This window comes from Heterocephalus glaber, unplaced genomic scaffold (genome assembly GCF_053883595.1).
Source record: "Heterocephalus glaber isolate CG9 unplaced genomic scaffold, H.glaber_assembly_v1.0 deba00001593, whole genome shotgun sequence".
In the NCBI taxonomy this organism is placed as follows: domain Eukaryota; kingdom Metazoa; phylum Chordata; class Mammalia; order Rodentia; family Bathyergidae; genus Heterocephalus; species Heterocephalus glaber.
In genome coordinates this window covers 9481029-9499669 of record NW_028258368.1, presented here as the reverse complement: position 1 = coordinate 9499669, position 18641 = coordinate 9481029, and the positions used below count along the sequence as shown (strand labels likewise).

Genomic DNA, 18641 nt, shown 5'->3' with positions numbered 1-18641 from the left:
GAGAAAATACTAAGAAATCTCTAGGAGCCCCTAGAACTTGTATCTGAATTTAGCAGGATTAGAAAACACAAAGTATATATAAAAATTCAGGTCTGTGAATACTTACTATAAATGAAGAATTGGATATTGAAATTTAAAAGTTATGTAGGAGTACAAAGGACCTAGAAAAAAAAAAAGAAACAGTGTTGGAAGACATTTATTACCTAATTTTTTGGGGGGGGGATTGAACTCAGGACCTTGCACTTGCAAGGCAGGTGGCAGAGCCACTGAGCTAAATCCCCAGCCCTTGTTACCTAATTTTAAGACTTCCTCTAAAACTACAGTAATCAAGGCATTGTTGGTGTAAGGAAAGACATGTAGATCATTGAAATAAAACAAAATCTGGAAATAGAACCACACATATATGGTCCACTGAGTTTTGAAAGATTATTTAACATTAACATTTTATAGAACATAAACTCAACTCAAAAGCAGAGGAAAAGATCGTGTTTTCAGCAAATGGTACCAGAACACCTGGTATCTGTATGTCAAAAATTAACCTCAACCTTTTATTTCCATACATAAAGATAACTTGAAAGGATCTATGAACCTAAATATGAAAGACTAAAACTATAAAACTTTAAGAAGTTATAAGGGAAAATGTTCATGAATTTAGGGTAGGCAAGAATTTCCTAGGATATAAAAAACATGATGTATAAAAGAAAAAAATTGATAAATGAGATCCATCAAAATTTAGAACTTTAAATGACATCGTTAAGAAAATCAAAAGTAGTCCTTAAACAGACCATATTTATAATGCATATAACCTATGACCAGAATATATAAAGAACTCTTACAGCTCATTAATAGACAACCCAATTAAAAAGTAGACACAAGAAGATGATAAATAGCCAGTACAACACAAGGAAAGGTGTGCAACACAAGAATCAGAAAAATACTAAGCAGTACAATAACAAGATAGTATTATACACTCATTAGAGAGATGAAGTTAAAAGTTTTAAAAGAACAGATGTCAGGTGTGAACCAGTTAGAACTTTCTAATACTGCTAATGTGAATGTAAAATGATAAAACCATTTTGGAAAACAATATAGAAATTACTTGTATTACTGTTAACCAACAGTTCTGTTCTTAAGTTTTTACTTGAGAGGAATGAAAACAAATGTTCACAGTAGATTTTTACATACAAGTTGACTATCCCTTATCTGAAATTCTTGGGACCAGAAGTGTTTCAGATTTTGGTTTGAAATCCACTTTTCAAAGAAGATAGTTACTCCTGCTTTTTTTGGGGGGGGGGTCCTGTCACATGGAGTATTGTTTTCCACCCTTTAAGTTTCAGTCTGTGAGTTTCTTTCTGAATTAAATGTGTTTCTTGTATGCAGCATATTGTTGGATCTTCCTTCTTGATCCATTCTGCCAGTCTATTTCTTTTGAATGGTGAATTGAGACCATTAACATATGGTTGTAACTGATATGTGTTGACTTATCATTGTCATGACTTTTTCTGTTTGTTGGATTCTCCCCCTTTGCATTTAATTTCTTGTTGCGCCCTATGGATTCATTCTACTGGGCTTCCTGGGGTTGTGATCCTTGTTGTCTTTTCCTAGGATATTGTCTAAAATTTTTTGGAGTGCTGGTTTGGTATTCACGAAGTTCCTAAGGTGCTCTTTGTCATGAAAGTATCTTATTTCACCATCAGTTGTGAAAGATAGTTTTGTAGGGTACATCAGTCTGTGTTGGAGGCTATTTTCCTTTAGGGCTTGAGATACATCACTCCACACTCCTCTTGACTTGAGGGTTTGTGTTGAGGAGTCTGCTGTGATTCTGATGGGCTTTCCTTTGTATGTGATTTGTTTCTTTTCTCTAACTGAATTTTGTTCTTCTGTTGGTTTCTGTAATCCTGTTTTATGCCTATGTGTAGATTTTTTTTCATCAAGGCTAGTTGCAGTCCTGTATACCTCACTTATCTGTATGTCAAGTTCTTTTCCCCTGCTTGGGAAATTTTCTGCCATCACTTCTGTGAAAAGTTGTTTTTTTGTTTTTTTTTTTGTATTAAATTCTTTTATTGGTACATTGTAGGTATACACCACAATTACATTTCTCATTGGGAATTGTACCTTTATACAATGCATCTTGGTTCTTATTTTTTCCCCATTCCTAGCCCTCCCTTCACGTCCTCCACCCTTCCCTATTTACAAAGACTTTATTTCCATTTTTTCCATTTCTCAGCATTTTTTCCTTTCCCTTCTTGCCTTTCCCCTGTGCCTGCCACTACCCCTACCCCTTTGGACCTTTTATTCCTATTTTACATTATCGATTATTCATTCTAATCATTGGTACATTTTAGGTATACAATATAATGACATTCATCATTGGAAATTTGCACCTTTACATAGTCTCTCTTGGTTCTTATTTTTCACCCTTGCCCAGCCCTCCCTTCAATCCCACCAGTCCTCCCTATTTACAAAGATTTTGTTCCTATTTTTCCATTTTCTCATATTAATCCCATTCCCTTCCATCCTTTCCCCTAGCCCTCCCACTTCCTTCCCCTTTGCCCCTTTCCTTCCTATTTCACATTACCTGTTATACATTTCGTCCTTATTTACACTTTCAGTTTCTCACACCAGAGAAACTATTCGGTATTGACACATGTGTGTCCTATTTATTATGTGAAAAGTTTTTTTTACGTCATCTGCACCCTCTCCTGTTTCTTCATTGACTCCGATTAGTCTTATGTTATTCTTGTTTGCATCATCTAGCAGCTGCTGGATTGATTTCTCGTGTTCCTTTACAATTTTAAAGAACTTTTTCTTTTCCTGGTCACTAATTGTAATCTTATCTTCTATATCTGAAATTCTGTCCTCACATTGGCACATTCTTCTGCGTAAGCTTTCATTGGAGTTTTTATTCTCCTGGAAATCTGTTTGCATCTGTTTTATGGATTCCACTTGTTTCCTATGTTGGAAGTCCATCATGTTCTTCAGCTCCTCTATTTTTTTAATCTGTGTCCATTCTAGAGTTATTAATCATGTCTTGCACTCTGGGGACAATCTCTGCTGTTATTTTAGAAATTATTTCTGATTTCATTTTTTCCTGATCCTCTTTTTGTTGCCAGTTCAGGGAGCCCTAGTGGTTGAGTATCAGATTGTTCTATCTTGTTTCCCTTTGGAGTTGCTATAGGTGATCTGGAAGTCTGGTTTTGAGGCTTGTTTATGTGTCTTCTCATTTCGATGGTGGTGGTGGGGCCTGCTGCTGGTGCCCATGCTGCTCACCTCCTCTGCCCTGGGAGTGGTGCTATGGTGGCCTGGGAACCTCCTCCTGGGTGCTCGGATCCGCTCACCTCCTCTGCGCTGGGAGCGGTGCTTTCGTGGCTGGGGAGCCTCCTCCTGGTCATTCAGATGGGCTCACCTCCTCCTCCTGGTTGATTTCTTGATAGCAACCATTCTTTCTGGAGTGAGATGGAATCTTAGCATTTTTTCTATTTGGATCTCTTAAATGACCAGTGATATTGAACATTTTTTCATATATTTATTTGCCATTTCTAATTTTTTATCTGAGAAGTATCTTTATTTCAGATGCCCATTTTTGTAATGGGTCTTTGAATTTGAGAAGGCCTGATTTTTTTTGAGTTCTTTATATATTCTAGATAGTAGTCCTTTATGTGAATAGCTCGTAAAAATTTTTTCCCACTCTGTGGGTTGTCTCTTCACTCTTGGTGGTTTCTCTTGCTGTTCAAAAGCCTTTTAATGAGATGAGGTATCAGTCAGTTGTTGATTCTTTGTAGTATTTCCCATGTGGTCTTGGTTTTGTTCATGCAGTCTTTGCCTTCTCCTGTGTCCTCAATCATTCTACCTATTCTCTCTTCCAGCAGATTTAGTGTTTCTTTTTTAATATTTAGATCTTTGATCCATTTCGATTTTAGGTTAGTGTGTGGTGAAAAAATACGGGTCTAGTTTCAATCTTCGGCATTTAGAAAGCCAATTTTTCCAGCACCATTTATTAAAGAGGCTATCTTTCTTCCAGTGAAAGTGTTTGGCTCCTTTATCAAAGATAAGGTGGTTGAGTGTATTTGAAATTGTTTCTGCATCTTCTAGTCTGTTCCATCGATCCTCAGGTCTCTTCTTTTGCCAGTACCATGCTGTTTTTCTCACAGTACCTTTGTAGTATAATTTCACGTCAGAGCTTGAGATTCCCCCTGCCTTGCCTTTGTTGCCCAGAACTGCCTTTGCTATTCTAGGTCTCTTCTGGTTCCAAATGAATTTTAGGATTGTTTTTTCTAATTCTATGAGATATTCTGTTGGAATTTTGATTGGGATTGCATTGAATCTGTATAACAATTTTGGAAGTATGGCCATTTTCATTACATTGGTTCTTCCTATCCAAGAACAAGGGATATCTTTCTATTTTCTGATATCCTCTTCAATCTCCTTTTTCAGAGTCCTATAGTTTTCAATGTAGAGGTCTGTTACTTCCTTCGTTAGATTGATTCCTAGCTATTACATTTTTTTTGGATTTCATTGTGAAAAGGATTGTTTCTCTAATTTCTCTCTCCATGAGTCTGTTATTTGTGTTGACTTTTGAGTGTTGACTTTGGATTCAGCTATGCCACTGGATTTGGTTATCAAATTTAAAAGTCTTTTGGTGGAGTTTTGGGGGTCTTCTATGTAGAGTATCATGTCATCGGCAAATAATGATAGTTTAACTTCTTCCTTTCCTATCCTTATTCCTTTTATTCCTTTCTCTTGTCTAATTGCTCTGGCTAATGTTTCCAGAGGAAGAAGTTAGCAGCAAGGCTGGAGAAGAAACTTTAGGAAACAGTTGAAGACAGGTGGGAAAGAGGGAAAAAAATAAAAATAGAATAGAACAACAACAAAAAACTAGAAACTGTGTTCAAACAATCAAAAAAAAAAAAAAAAAAAAACCCGAACAAGAACTAGAAAGGAAAAACTAAGGAAAAAGAGAAAAAACCCAAAAACATCCAATTCAAGGTGTGTCTGTGCTGTCACTGTTGGGCAATGTGGGCAAACAGAGTCCAGAGCCAAATTGATTAATCCCAGCAAGCTAGCTGCAGCTTCATGATGAGGTAGTGGACAATCCCAGTGAGCCTGCCTCTGTGGTTCCTCTGAACTTCAGGCCAGTTTCTGGCTATCAACCTGGAACTGGATTCTTTGAGCCTACAACAGTCTGTGTGTCTCCTCCTGGCTTGAACTCTACTCCCTGACCCCCTGCTGACTTGAACTCAGCACCTGCACAGAGGCACCAGAAACCACTAAATGGAGTCTGCCCGCAGCTGTTCTGAGTTCTGAGCTTGGTAGGCCCCTCTCCAAGATGGCTACCAGCCAGTCACCCTCTTCTGGGTGATGTTTCAATCTGGATAACTCACCCACTGCTGCACTCTGGTTTGTCCACTGGTGCATTTATTTGTGGAGGCCTCTGGGGTCCTTAGTAGTGATTGTGCATCTGCAGTTTTGGCCCATGTTCCCTTGTGGAGACGGGCTCTGGGATAGGGTGCTGCTTGGTACCTCCCTCCTCTTCGTTAAAGTCTCTCTCTCTCTTCACTCTCCCTATAGACTTCAGTTCTCACCCCAGATCCTTCGTGGGTCCTGGGGACCCACTTCCCTCTTCCTTCTCTCGCTGCTATATTTCAGTGTAAGGACACCAAATCTCGGAGAAGCTCTTTCTCTGCTGCTCACCACTCTGCCATCTTCCTGGAAGTAATAGATCCACTTCATTTTCTTAGGTAATTTGAAATGAAGGATTTTAACGTAACTAGCATTGATTGACTTTGTGAGAGCAAGAACAGCCCAGTTCATACTTTGTTGTAGACATTAGGAGGACAGATTATAAGTTTTATAGTTTTGATTAGTTCTTCGCAAAGCTCTAACAGCATCTGGATTTCAGATTCAGTCTCCAACTACACCAAATAGTCACCTTAAAATTTAGACAAGGGCCAGTAACATTTTACTTAAATCCCCATCTGAGTTCTTCTAGGATTTGTAGTGAGTAGTGTAAAACTTTCAGGGTCAACTTCTGCTTTAACATTTTTTCAGTCTTAGAAGCTTGTTCCATTGCATTTATTTGGCGTGCTTTGTTTTTCTGAGAAATAGTCATAGTGTACTTGTGGTCAGAAGCTTTTTTTGAACTAGAAAAGTTAAGTGTAATTCTTTTATTGTCCATTTACACCTACTCACGTAATACTTCATTGATAATGACCTATGTCTTGATCTACCTCTAGTTTAGTGTAGGATTTGTCTATAGATTACCTAGTTTATCTATTACCTTTGTAGACAGGACTCTAGATTATTGCACGTCCATCTTTGAACAAAGAAAGGAATACTTATTAAATATGTCCTGTCTGTTGTACTGTGTAAAATACTTTTATGCATCCTGTCTCATTCATTTCCCACAGTGTTCAGTCTGAATACTAAAATAGTGCCAAAACAGAAAAACATTAGCTCATTTGTGAAAAAAGATTCTTACGTCTAATATGTTAGATACTAGATCAGTTGGTCAAATATATTTATTAAGTTTATGTTAGAGGGAAATATTAGCAGAGAACTATATTTGAACTTCTATTTTTATTTTATATAATTTATATGCTTTTATTTTCATATATGATGACACTTTTTATATATATTTGGGAGAGGTTGAGACAGGGTCTTACGATGTAGTTCAAGCTGGCCTTGAACTCAATATGTAGCTCAGGCTGGCCTTGAACTCTTGGTGATCCTCTTGGTTTGGCCTCCCAAGTGCTGGGATTACAAGCATGTGCCACCAGCCTTGGTGACACTTTTATGTATTGAGAGACAGAGACCTTCCCACCGGGTTTGTAGGTAAAGGAGAGCATTATCCACAATGTAACAGCTTTATCAAGGAATTCAACAGTGTCTTTAATGATATTCTGTAAAATAGTTAAATGAATTAGAAACCAATTTGATCAGTTGTATTTAAAAGCCGTCACTTTAATAGATGAGCAACTGGAGGTATGTTATTTGGTAGATTAACATGAAAAAGACCCAAGAATTTTAATTTACTGGAACTTGGATGGTGCATCAATGTCATTAAGTGGTCACAAAAAGCTAATGTAATCTTAAATTGCATTAACTATAGTTCCAGTATGTAGAATTAGTATACAGCTGCTGATCAGGCTGCCTCTGGAGTTCTGGGAACTGTTTCAGGCTATAAGGATAGAACACAGTGTGTGACAAGTCAATAAAATAGTGTATTAGGAATCATGTCACAGGGAGGATAACAGTTACAGGGCTCGAGTGACATTCTGAAGAGGTACTGGGCTTGTTGGAAATCCGTCGATTTTCACGCAGACATTTTTGTGTACTTGGGCCATATGTAAACATCTGGAGATAGTTTTAGCTGTTGTCACTGGGTGTGGGGTACTGCTGGCATCTAATGCAGAGAAGCCAAGCATACTCTAAACATCGCATAGAGCACAGCACAGTCCCACTACAAGAATTGCCCACTCCCAAATATCAACAGTGCTGAGGTTGTAAAATTCTTTGACAACTTAACACTGGTTTAACTGTGACCCATAGTAAGGAAAGAATTACATTTTCTCTTTTAGCTCTGGGGATGCATAGGAATCACTGCAATGAAAGTTTCATGGGGACAGTAGTATTTGCCTTGTTTTTGTACCCAGAGTGCATTGTTCCTAGTGGATACTGTCTAGCATGGTCCATTTCATTAACTAGTAACTGGGAAAAAAATGATCACTTATAAGACTTGGTTTAAATGTAGTTCTAAATGATACTGGTGAGTGAAATTAAGCTCAGTTTGTAAAACTGTGACTTGAATTTTGTGTTTATTTAGCCTCTTATTTTAAGCATTCAGAGGTATTACTTATAAAGTGTGATGAAATGCATATAATTTTAAAGTATATTTAATGTACTAGCATTTAAAAATGCCATATCATACAATTATGAGTACTTCCTCTACATAAAACTGTTAACATTATATGCAAATGTTATTACTGTTTTTTTTCACACTGAGCTTTATCTCCAGGGCCTCCCCTCCCCTTTTGTTTCAGAGGCACAGTCTTGCTAAGTTGCCCAGTCTGGGCATGAACTCATGATCCTCTTGCCTCAGCCTCACAGAGGCCTAGAATTATAGGCATAGGCTAACATGCCCAGCCATTATTCTAACGTATTTTAACAGAAGCAGTGGAGTGGCTAGTGTACATCCAGTACATTATTTTGTATCCTAGCAATGTGTATGTGTAAGGGTGTGGTAAAGGCATAGCTGATTTTTTTTTTTTTTTTAACATTTGTACATTCAAGTAGTCCCATTGTCTGTAATTTCACTTTTTGAGATGTCAGTTATCTGTGGTCCACCATAATCCAAAAATATTAAGTGAAAATTCCAGAAATAAAGTTTGTGATTTTCAAATTTTCGTACATTATATAGTTTTAATTGTTCTGTTGTGTTAGTTATATTGTTAATCTCTTATTGTGCCTAATTCTTGAATTAAATACTATCATAGGTATATGTGTATGGCAAAAAGCAGAATATAAAGGATTTAGTACTACCTGCAATTTCAGGCATCCACTGGGGGTCTTGAAAAATATATCCTCCACAGATAAGGAGTACTGTATTTTTTTTTCTTTTTTGGTACCAGGGATCGAACTCGGGTTCTTGCACTTGCACAGCAGGTGAGCTAAATGTCCGGGCTGGAGTACTGTATTTTTGCAGACACCAACAGTAGAAATAAATTTGAGTGGGTACAACAGAATGGTCAGTTTTGTCCACTAACTGCTGTGTCCTCAGTAAGGAATTGGAATTATGGTAATCTGTTTAAAGTTAGCATTCTTATGTTATAGGCTAGGGCAATGGTGACAAACCTATGGCAAAAATATTATTTGTTTTAGGACAAAAGATGATAATGTTTGATTTATTTTTCCTAAACTAAAACCTCGGTGTTTTAGGTTTAATTGCAGTGTTGGCACTTCGGAATAAATAAGTGGGTTTTAGATTGGAGTTTGGGCACTCATTTCTAAAAGGTTCGCCATCACTGAGCTAGTGCATGGATTTCAAATACATGCTGAGCATGGGTAAAAAAATTGAATTGGGCACTGTTGATCCAAGTTTTAGAATTAATGGTTCTGCTTATCTTCATCAAAAGGAGGTTTCTACTGATTTGGAAAAGAAGGCCAATTGATTACCAGTTTCATTAATTAAAGAGGTATTGATAAATATATTTCAAAGATGATCTCCATCTTTGTTTCTTGCATTTGCTCTTTAGTGATTTCGTAGTGTAGACTTTGTTTTAAGCATTGTATTCTTTCTGGTAAATTGTGTTTTATAGTTGTGATTAAATTTACTTTAAACAATTTTTCCATTTCTAGTGATAATACCTCTCAGGGAAGTTTATACTTTTAAAGGTAAATCTATACCAGAAAAACTGGCTTGCCTGTCAGGAGGAATAACCAGTAAGAGAGGAAATAAGTAATTGTATTCTTTTCCTTCCCTTTGAATTAAATGATTGAGACTAGTACCCTGACTGTACTGATGGAATGATAGACTCCACTTGATCTTAGCCAAAAGGCCAAGAAACGATGGAATGATAGACTATGGGCAATTATTTTACCTGTTTCCAACAGAAATTTCTTTTGAAAATATGCAACTAACAAGTAAGTACCTTGTTTAGATATTGGAGAACTTGCAGCCATGTTTTTTACTTTAATATTATTTGACCTTGTGTAATTTGTATAACCGACATTAATGTAGGAGCGAACCCTACCCCCCTTGAAGGAGACCTTTGTCTTTTAAAAATTATAACTGAGTTTGTTGCAGCATTATTAGGATATTAGCTTAGTTACTTTATTGTTGCTGGGACAAAATATCTGACATCCACAAGTTAAAGGAGAAAAGGTTTATGTTCGTTCACAGTTTGTAGATTTCAGTCCAGTTGGCTGGCTCTGAGGCAGGACAGCATGGAAGAGGGGCATGACAAGTGCAAGTATAAGTCTATTGGTTGGTGCCACCTACACTCAGAGTGTAGCCTTCGGTAAATCTACCACCCAAACCCAGGATAACTGCTAAACCCAATCAGTAGACTAATCCAGTACACTCATGATCCAGTATCACACATCCATGATCCAGACACACCCATGATCCAGTCACTCTCAAAAGCCTTACCAGCACGCATGAAGCTTTGGGGGGACATCCAGCTAAAAGCCTTAACATTCCACCAAGGACCCAAAAAGTCACCTGCACATCCCTTTATGCATTTAGTCTACTTGTGTGACTTGCCAGAGTCCTAACAGTTTGATCATTGTGGAAAAGTCCAAGTTTAAAGTCTCCCGTGAGATTTAAGGTAAACTCTTGACTGTGAGCCACTATAAAAGTGAAAAGAAAGATAAACATGTCCAACGTACAGTGGCACAATATAAACGTTCCCATTCCAAAAAGTACAAATAGGAGAAAAGAAAGAAATGGTACCAAAACAAGACTAGCAGGACAAACATTAAGTCTTGTAGTTCCATGTCCAGCATCTGCTGCAATCTGTGGCAAGATGCAAACTAAAGGGCTGGAGTGGCTCTGCTCCTACAGCCCTGCCAGTAGTTATAGCCCTCATGGTTTCTCTCTTGAGCCGACTTTGCTTACTCCTTACAGCTTTGCTCAGTTGATCCATATTCCTGTCTTCTCCAACCTTCTGGAGTCTCTATTGCACCTTCAGCTTTACACTCGCAGACTCACACACTGCCCTCGCAAGAGCACACTGCTTGACCTCCCAAGCCTTCTGAAATCAGGGTAGAATCCTTCTTGACCCCACAACTCTTGCATTCTGCATGCACCTAGAACCAGCACTACCTGGATGACACCAAAGTTTGCTGCCAGCTGGAGCAGTAGCAGGATTTCCTTCTCTCTTAGCTGTAGTGCCTGGATTGCTGAGTGCTGTGAACCCAATTTCGAGGAACCTTCCTTAGGCCACTGCCATTCTGGAACATGGTGTCCTGCGGCTGTCTTCTCAAAGCAAAGTCTTTACTTTGGCAATTTTGAAGCTACCAAGGATCTAGTCCTGCTGGTTCTTATGATACCCTCTAGCCATCTTTTCTATTGTCCATTTCCGAAGTACTTGGCTTTTTAATGTTAATCTTTTCTTTAGCAATCAAGTTTTCTTCTGCTTCATCTTTGCAGGCAGCAACTTTACCTGACCTTCCTTTAAGGCCAAATTCAAAACTTTTTAAAGTCATTCTGCTGGGCCACTTACTTTTTATTTTCAACGTAGATCTGGCTAAAAGCCCCCAAAAGTAGCCATGCTACTGCCTTGACATTAGACTGCTTTAAAATTTCTTCCACCAAGTAATTAGTCTATTGCACTTAATCTCAGTCTCCTGCATAGCTGGACAAGCAAAATGCAGGCAAGTTTTCTGCGAAAGCATAGCACACATGACCTGGAGTCTGCCTGCCAATGCAGTCCCTGTTGTTAACTCTAACCTTCTAAGTCTGTTACTGCCTCCATTTCTGTCAGCACTCTGGTCTTCTGAGCTCTGACCAGAATCTCCCACCAATTTCTGCTTACAGCATTTTTTTTTCTCAAGGCACAGGTGGCTTTATACCAACTCACTCTTCAAGAACTAACCCATGCCTTGGAGATGGTCTCTCTCTGTCTGCTCACAGCGTTTTATGGCTGCTTCTCTAGTTGGCATCTCTAGACCTTTCCAAACTCTTCTCACAAGCCAGTTTCAAAGGCTTCTGAATCGCATTGTCAGGGTAGTGTCACAGCAATGACCTCCAGCCCCCAGTACCAAAATATTATCCCTGCTCTTGGCTATTTATTACAAATTTAAAATTTTGTTTTCCAGGATTTCTATCAATTGAGTATGAATAACCACAGCTGGAAGAATTGGTTCTTCCGTATTTCCCTGAAAATAAGACATAACTGGAGCCCTAGGATGATTTTTTCAAGATTCTCATAATATAAGACTTACCCCCAAAGTAAGCCCCAGATAAGCCCCATCAGCCAGATGGACTTATTTGGTACCTCCCTTGCAACACATGATGGACATATTGAGTTATAAAATAATAATATATAATTAAATATAAATAATATTATTGGCGTTAATACTTAAAATAAATGATAATATTATTTGTAAATAACCAAGTAGGTGCTTTAGGATGAGAAGTAAACACCCGTGTAAACAGATGAACTTGAGACTTATTGCTGAGTGACCAGTTGGAGTTCAGACAAAACACGTGAATGATGTTAAACACTTGATAATAAATGAATATGGTTGTGTCTACTGTGAATCTTCATAATTCAGCATGTCATGTGTTGTAATAGACATACTTAATGCATTCATGTGAAGTAAACGTTTTGTGAATTTTGGTGCCTGCAATTTTTTGTCACTTTTGTGTGGGCCATCATTCTTAACTGTCATTTTTGTTGCCATTCCTTTCTTGTAAGTCTTTGATTAACACTTAATTTAATGAAAACTTTGTGAAGCCAGCCTGCAAGAGGTCAAGACTTGGGTGAAGAATTCATGGGATAAGATCACTGACAGCTATATTGCCAGTATACTGTGAGCCAGCTATCTGGACAAGAAGTGCTCGTTTAAGGAGAGCTTTTTAGCTGGACATGAGAGATTGGGGTCAGTGGTTCTATAGGAAATGGAGTTGCAAGAAATTCAGGCTGGAATTTGGGGTTTGAAGAGTTATGACACTGTTGCAGAAGAAGATGAAATGATTGTATTTGAATAAATGTACATTTTTGTGGACAAATAAATGTAGATTGTTGTATATGAAAACATAAAACATCCCCTGAAAATAAGCCCTTCTTTGACTTTTGGAGGGAAAAACTAATATAAGACCTGGTCTTATTTTCAGGGAAATATAGTTGTTGGGGTTTTGACTCAAATTGGTTGTCATGGTTTTCTGCAAAGCATTATCTTGAGTATAGGGAAGGACATGTAACTTTACCTCAGTAAAGCTGTATTCTGTTGGGAGAAACTGTAAAGGAAGGAAACTTATGATTGCTGAGCACTTAACTAACTGTGTGCCAGGTAGCATGCTAGTTGCTATAATCTTTAATCCTCAATACAAGCTTGTTTTTATTTTATAATTGAGTATATCTGAGTCCACCTAGTCATTAAATAACTCAGTCAAGGTCACAGCTGTGGTGTTAACCTGGATCCTGTTTCTTTTGCTCTGAAAACCTCCAGGTGGACAGGCATGTGGGCCAGCAGTGGTTGAGGGTGGAGGCTGAGAGTGGCCTCTGGTTCTGCTGGAGCTGGAGTCCCTGTATTTGAATGCCAGTACTCTGTCTCAGTAGGTGATTGGCTCAGGGTGCTAACCTGTGGGCCTCAGATTTCTTTCTCTTGTTTCTCCATTCTTTCTTTTTGAACTCCTATTTATTGTATCTGTTGTGAGGTCAAAGAAAAATCATTAGCGTCACACACTTTTTTGGATGGCACAGTGCTTGTGGAAGCAGAGGCAGCAGAGCCCAGGCAAGTTGTGTGGCTGCAACCTGTGTAATTAACCTTTATGGACCCTCTCTTTTTTCCTCATTTAGGTGATCATAATGATAGTACCCAACTCTTAGTTAGGGGAATTAAATGCAAAATTCTTAGTACCTGACATGTACAGTAATAAGCCTTAATGGGTGCTAATTATAATAATTATTTGTTAGTTTGCTTACTAAGGTACATATCCAATTTTCAGGGTTTAGAAACTTGATTTTATCAGTCTTCCTAGTTTGCTAAGATTCTGCTAAGATTTGCCAAGACATAGCCAAATTTATGATTGGATGAATAAACAGAATGTTAATTTGTTAAGGGAATGTTCTGGTTGTAGGTATATTTAGTTATTTCTTGTGATGTCAAACTAAATGCTTATTTATTTACACTTATGTAGCACAAATGAAATCAAAGTAGTTTTATAAGATACTTTATTTATGCTTGATAGGACCCGGAGAATGTTTCACAGAAACACTAGCACTTTCTGTACGCATGAATACTGCTGTGGGTAAAGACACCTGTATCCTTACTCCCCTTGAGTTTGCCTGGCTTGCCCCCCTTCTCTCTCCCGCTTCTCAGCATATCATGCAAGGTGAATAGTTAAACCACATTAGTAAGAGATTTATATTTGCAATTTCTCATTTTACTTTAAAGGGTAGTAATCTATATGCAAGGAATCCTTGTGAGGACAATTGAGTAGATTATCTCTACCTGATGCTGTGTGCTGTGATCCATGCATTTTTTTCTTTGGATGGTAGAGGGCATTCCCTTCCACCTTTATTAGCCACAGGTGATGTGTCTGCTTTTCTTTTGGCTCCTTGATATCTGACAGTTTGGGATGATTTGCTGACAATTCTCAGAAAAACTTGTGCTTTCATGTTTCCTAGGATTGGGGGCTGACATTTCCCCCTTGCTTTTCAGAGTCTTTTTTTCATGTAGGCTTCAGAAACTCAGAGCTGGGTTGACCTTATGGCAGTGTAGATGCATGCTCTAGAGCCCAGTGGTTGTGAATTTTAATTCTAGGTCTGCCACATACCTCCTTGGACAGGTACTCAGACTTCATGATTTAAATGACAGGGTCTTAATGTAGGGCTTAGTAATAGTAACTGCTTAACTCTGTGGTCATAAAGATAGATCTCATAACCCACATCATGGTATCTACAGCCCTTTTTGCAGTCAGTAAATGTTAGCTGTTAGCATCGGCTACTCTACACCCATTCTTTTATACATGAGACACATCAGGGAAAGAGAAATTGTAAACAACTTGTACAGAGTCAGATAACTAAACTGCAAGATTGAAAACCTGTCTTAGTTTCTATCTGAGATGTTTATGTAAAGAAATGTTTTTTAAAATGATGGATAATGTTTTCCATTTATTATGGCTCTCAGAAACGATTCTCTTGTTTTGTTTTCTTTTAGGATCTGGAGTTCCATGGAGTGATGAGATTTTATTTTCAAGATAAAGCTGCTGGAAACTTTGCGACAAAATGTATTCGGGTCTCTAGTACAGCAACCACTCAGGATGTGATTGAAACTCTGGCAGAGAAATTCCGCCCTGATATGCGCATGCTGTCTTCTCCCAAGTATTCACTCTATGAAGTGCATGTCAGTGGAGGTTAGTGTATACAGACATGGTTTGCTGGAGTGTGTCCTGAATTGGGAGCAGATAGCCTGTCTAGGGGCATTTTAGGCACATTACTGGTTTACTTCTCATCTCAGTCTGGCCTTTTGCACAAGCTGGGGAGTGGTTGGCAGGTTGTCAAAACTTTGAGAATAGTGTGTAAATTCCTTGCACATGTATTTATTGGAGGCTAGAATGATTATGTAAGTTTAATATTCTCTTCAAGATAAACATAACATTTCATAATTAAAATTATTTGTGGGGCACACCTGTATTCTCAGCATTTGGGGATGCAGGGGCAGGAGGATTGCGACAAGTTCAAGGCCAGCCTGGGCTACATAATGAGTTCAACTCCAACCTGGACTACATAATAAGACTCCCCCCCCCCCATTATCTAACTTACCGGAGTGTCACATATATCAATAATCCTGCTTTTGGAGAAATATTTTACGTATATATTATTGTAATAGTAACCCATTTAAATGTTGTATACGGTATATGACATCTTGCTGTCGTGTTTTTGCTTTCTGAAACAGCATATTTTTATTCTTTGGTAATAATTTAGGGCCTCTTATGGAAAATCCTCCTTATATACTTAGTAATTTCTCCTTATTTTAACATTGGGAATTTCTGAAAGCATCCTGTATAGCTAAATAAAATGATAACTCAAGTTGGACTGAACAGAAATGTAGAATTTATATAACATTTTTATAGGTGCTTTGGAAATGTTGAATAATCTGTGTGAAAAATAAAAATTACAATAGTGAAGCAAATAAATGATTCTGTAAGGTACAGCAGACCCAGTCTGAGTACTTCTTAAATTTCATCCACGATGTCTTTGGACTACAAATATACAGCTGTCTTTGTACATTTGAAATTTAGCCTGAAATGTTTATAACGTGGGATTTTCAGATGTAATGAACATGTTTTTCCCAGTGGGACAGAAGGAAGGTTTGTTTATTACATTTTTAAGGATACAAGAGCATTCCCAGCATAAATAATACCCAAACTAAATTTGACAACAGAGAGCATTCTCAATTTGGAATAATTGTCTGCCCTCAGGTTTTTCCTATGGCTTCTGGTCCTTTTTCTCTCTGTCACTGTTTGATTAGTTGAATACTACCAAGTGAAGTCATTGGAATATTATTATTTAAGATTGGTATTTGAGATCTAAAAAATGAATGATTGTGATTTTTTTAAAGGAATTTTTCCTTTAAACTTTCTGTACTAGATTTGTTTTTAATGAAAAAGTAAAATAGGGTGGGGATTTAGCTCAGTGGTTTCACCGCCTGCTATGCAAGCGCAAGGACCCTTCGATCCCCGGTACCAAAAAAAAAAAAAAAAAAAAAAAAGTAAAATAGATTATGTATAAGGGTTTAAAACAAAACAGAGCTGTTTAGAAAAAAAGGCAATGGTGTCCCTCCTTTTCAGGTACCCTTGCTCACCTTTGTGTATAGAGCAATGATGTCCTCACCCATGCTCAAACATAGGAATCTGAGCACGTAGGTTCTCAGCCTCCTCCAGAACTGCTTCCCTGACCTCTTAGTCTCTCAGTGATTTTTAAATGGTACCACCAAGCCAAAGGAAATCTATAGCAGTCCAATTTAATATGTAGTTAAATTTAGATAATTAGTGAATACTGTATTTAATGACCAACAGTTTAGTGTAGATGTTTGACAAAAAATGCTATGCATAAAGTGAAAGCAAACTAAAACTTCATTTCATTTTTGATCAGGACTGCTACTGATGCAGGTGTGTCTCCTGGCCCTACTGTGCTCCTCAGACTCCAGGTGCTCACTTCTCATCCGTGTTGGTTTTCAGACAGTGCTTTTTCATGTCCATTAATGTGGACAGAAGGGATCCTGTACTATCTACTAAGGACCAGGAACCTCTTAGAGTCAGAGATTCCTACTGTGTCTGGAAGAAGCACCACCTTTGAATGTTTATTTCAGTGTGCTTCAGTGGCCTGTAGTCAAAGGATGACCCACCGTCACTAGGTGACCCATCATGACTGCCTGTCAACCTTCATGAGTGAAAGTAGGGGCCAGACTTGTATTTTAGCCACCAGGGAAACAAAATTATACTACTTTTAAAAAATATATAAAACTAGCTGGGCATGGTGGCACATCCCTATAATCCCAGCACTCAGGAGGATGAGGCAGGCAGATTGCCATAGTTTGAGGCCAGCCTGGAATATATAGTGAGTTTAAAGCCAGCCTGGACCTAAACAGTGAGAACCTGTCTCTAAAAACTTTTCAAAAAATTCTATTTATTTATACACACACACACATATTCATACACACACACACACACACACACACACACACACACGCACGCATACATGTTTATAACAGTCTCTTCACATTCAGTGATCCATCACTGTGCTTTAAGAATAGTCACCTTGGGGACCAGGGATTTAGCTCAGTGGTTCTACCACCTGCCTGGAAAGCACAAGGTCCCAAGTTCGATCCTTATTACCAAAAAAAAAAAAAAAAAAAAAAAAGAGTCACTTTGTTTTGTTTTACTTTTACGATTAGTCTTAATGGTCTCTAAAAACTATTACATCATTAAGGATTTTGATCTAGTATAAATTTTGTAACAAGAATGATTAGTAGTTTTAGTTTATAGCAGGAATTCAGATTTGTTGATTCCATCCCTGGTTTGTTATGCTGACTTCCATTTTTTATGTTTTCATTTGACAACATAATAATTTATAGATTTTGTTATTCTTGTATTCTGATACTAGCGTTACTGTTTATATATAATATTTAATAAGTGCTACTAGAAGTCTAACTTTGATCCTTTTACCACAATGAATACCACTGCATCCTGTTTTTACTGTCAGTTTTTCAAAAAATCTGATACAATGGTACTTCAGTTCACGAACTTATTTCCACAATTCTGGTTGCAAATTGGACGAAAACCAAATCAATTTTAATGGTTAAGTTCAATGTTGACCTTATGGGGAAATTTGATTCGGTTCCCAACCAATTCAGTTTGCAACCATTATGGTTTAAAGAAATTAAGTTCATGAACCGAGGTGTCAGCATGTAATGACCTCATCAGCTTTGCCAACACTATCACCATTAGTCATTATGTTGTCATACTTTGTTGAGGGAAAACTACTGCTCATTTAAAATTTAAATTTTGTATATAGAATTAGAAGTGCTCGATCAAATGCATTACTTCTGGTCCCTTGTTTGAGATTGTATTTAAAACACTTCTGTACCCAAGGGACATGCTTTTCCTCCTCCTTATCTTTCTGACCCTTTCTGGAATGATGCCTAGTCATCCTTCCCTTCAAGTCCTGGCCTAGCCCTGTACTGTAGGTGGTCTGTTCATTCAATAACCTAACTACAAAGTGACCTTTCTTTGTACTGCCTCAGTCTTTTATATTGTAGTATATTATTATATACAGCAGATTCATTGATCTGAGCTACTTACTAACTATAAAAGGCCTCTTAAAAGTAACCCTACTGAGAACTAGAAACACATTTTATAGTAAATACTGACATTAAAAAATTTGAAAGAGACTTTAGTTTGGAAAATGAAA

At 37.7% G+C, this 18641-nt stretch overlaps 1 protein-coding gene across 36 annotated transcripts in view; it reads left to right on the top strand.

The window, feature by feature from the left end:
* Afdn (afadin, adherens junction formation factor) overlaps positions 1-18641 on the top strand; it is a 147556-nt gene that overhangs the window by 31665 nt on the left and 97250 nt on the right. For all 36 annotated transcript variants that reach the window (XM_087193504.1, XM_087193488.1, XM_021237991.2 and 33 more), the window contains exon 2: positions 14887-15082. In XM_087193504.1, coding sequence (XP_087049630.1) covers positions 14887-15082 — 196 coding nt within the window. The remainder of the gene's footprint in view (positions 1-14886; positions 15083-18641) is intronic.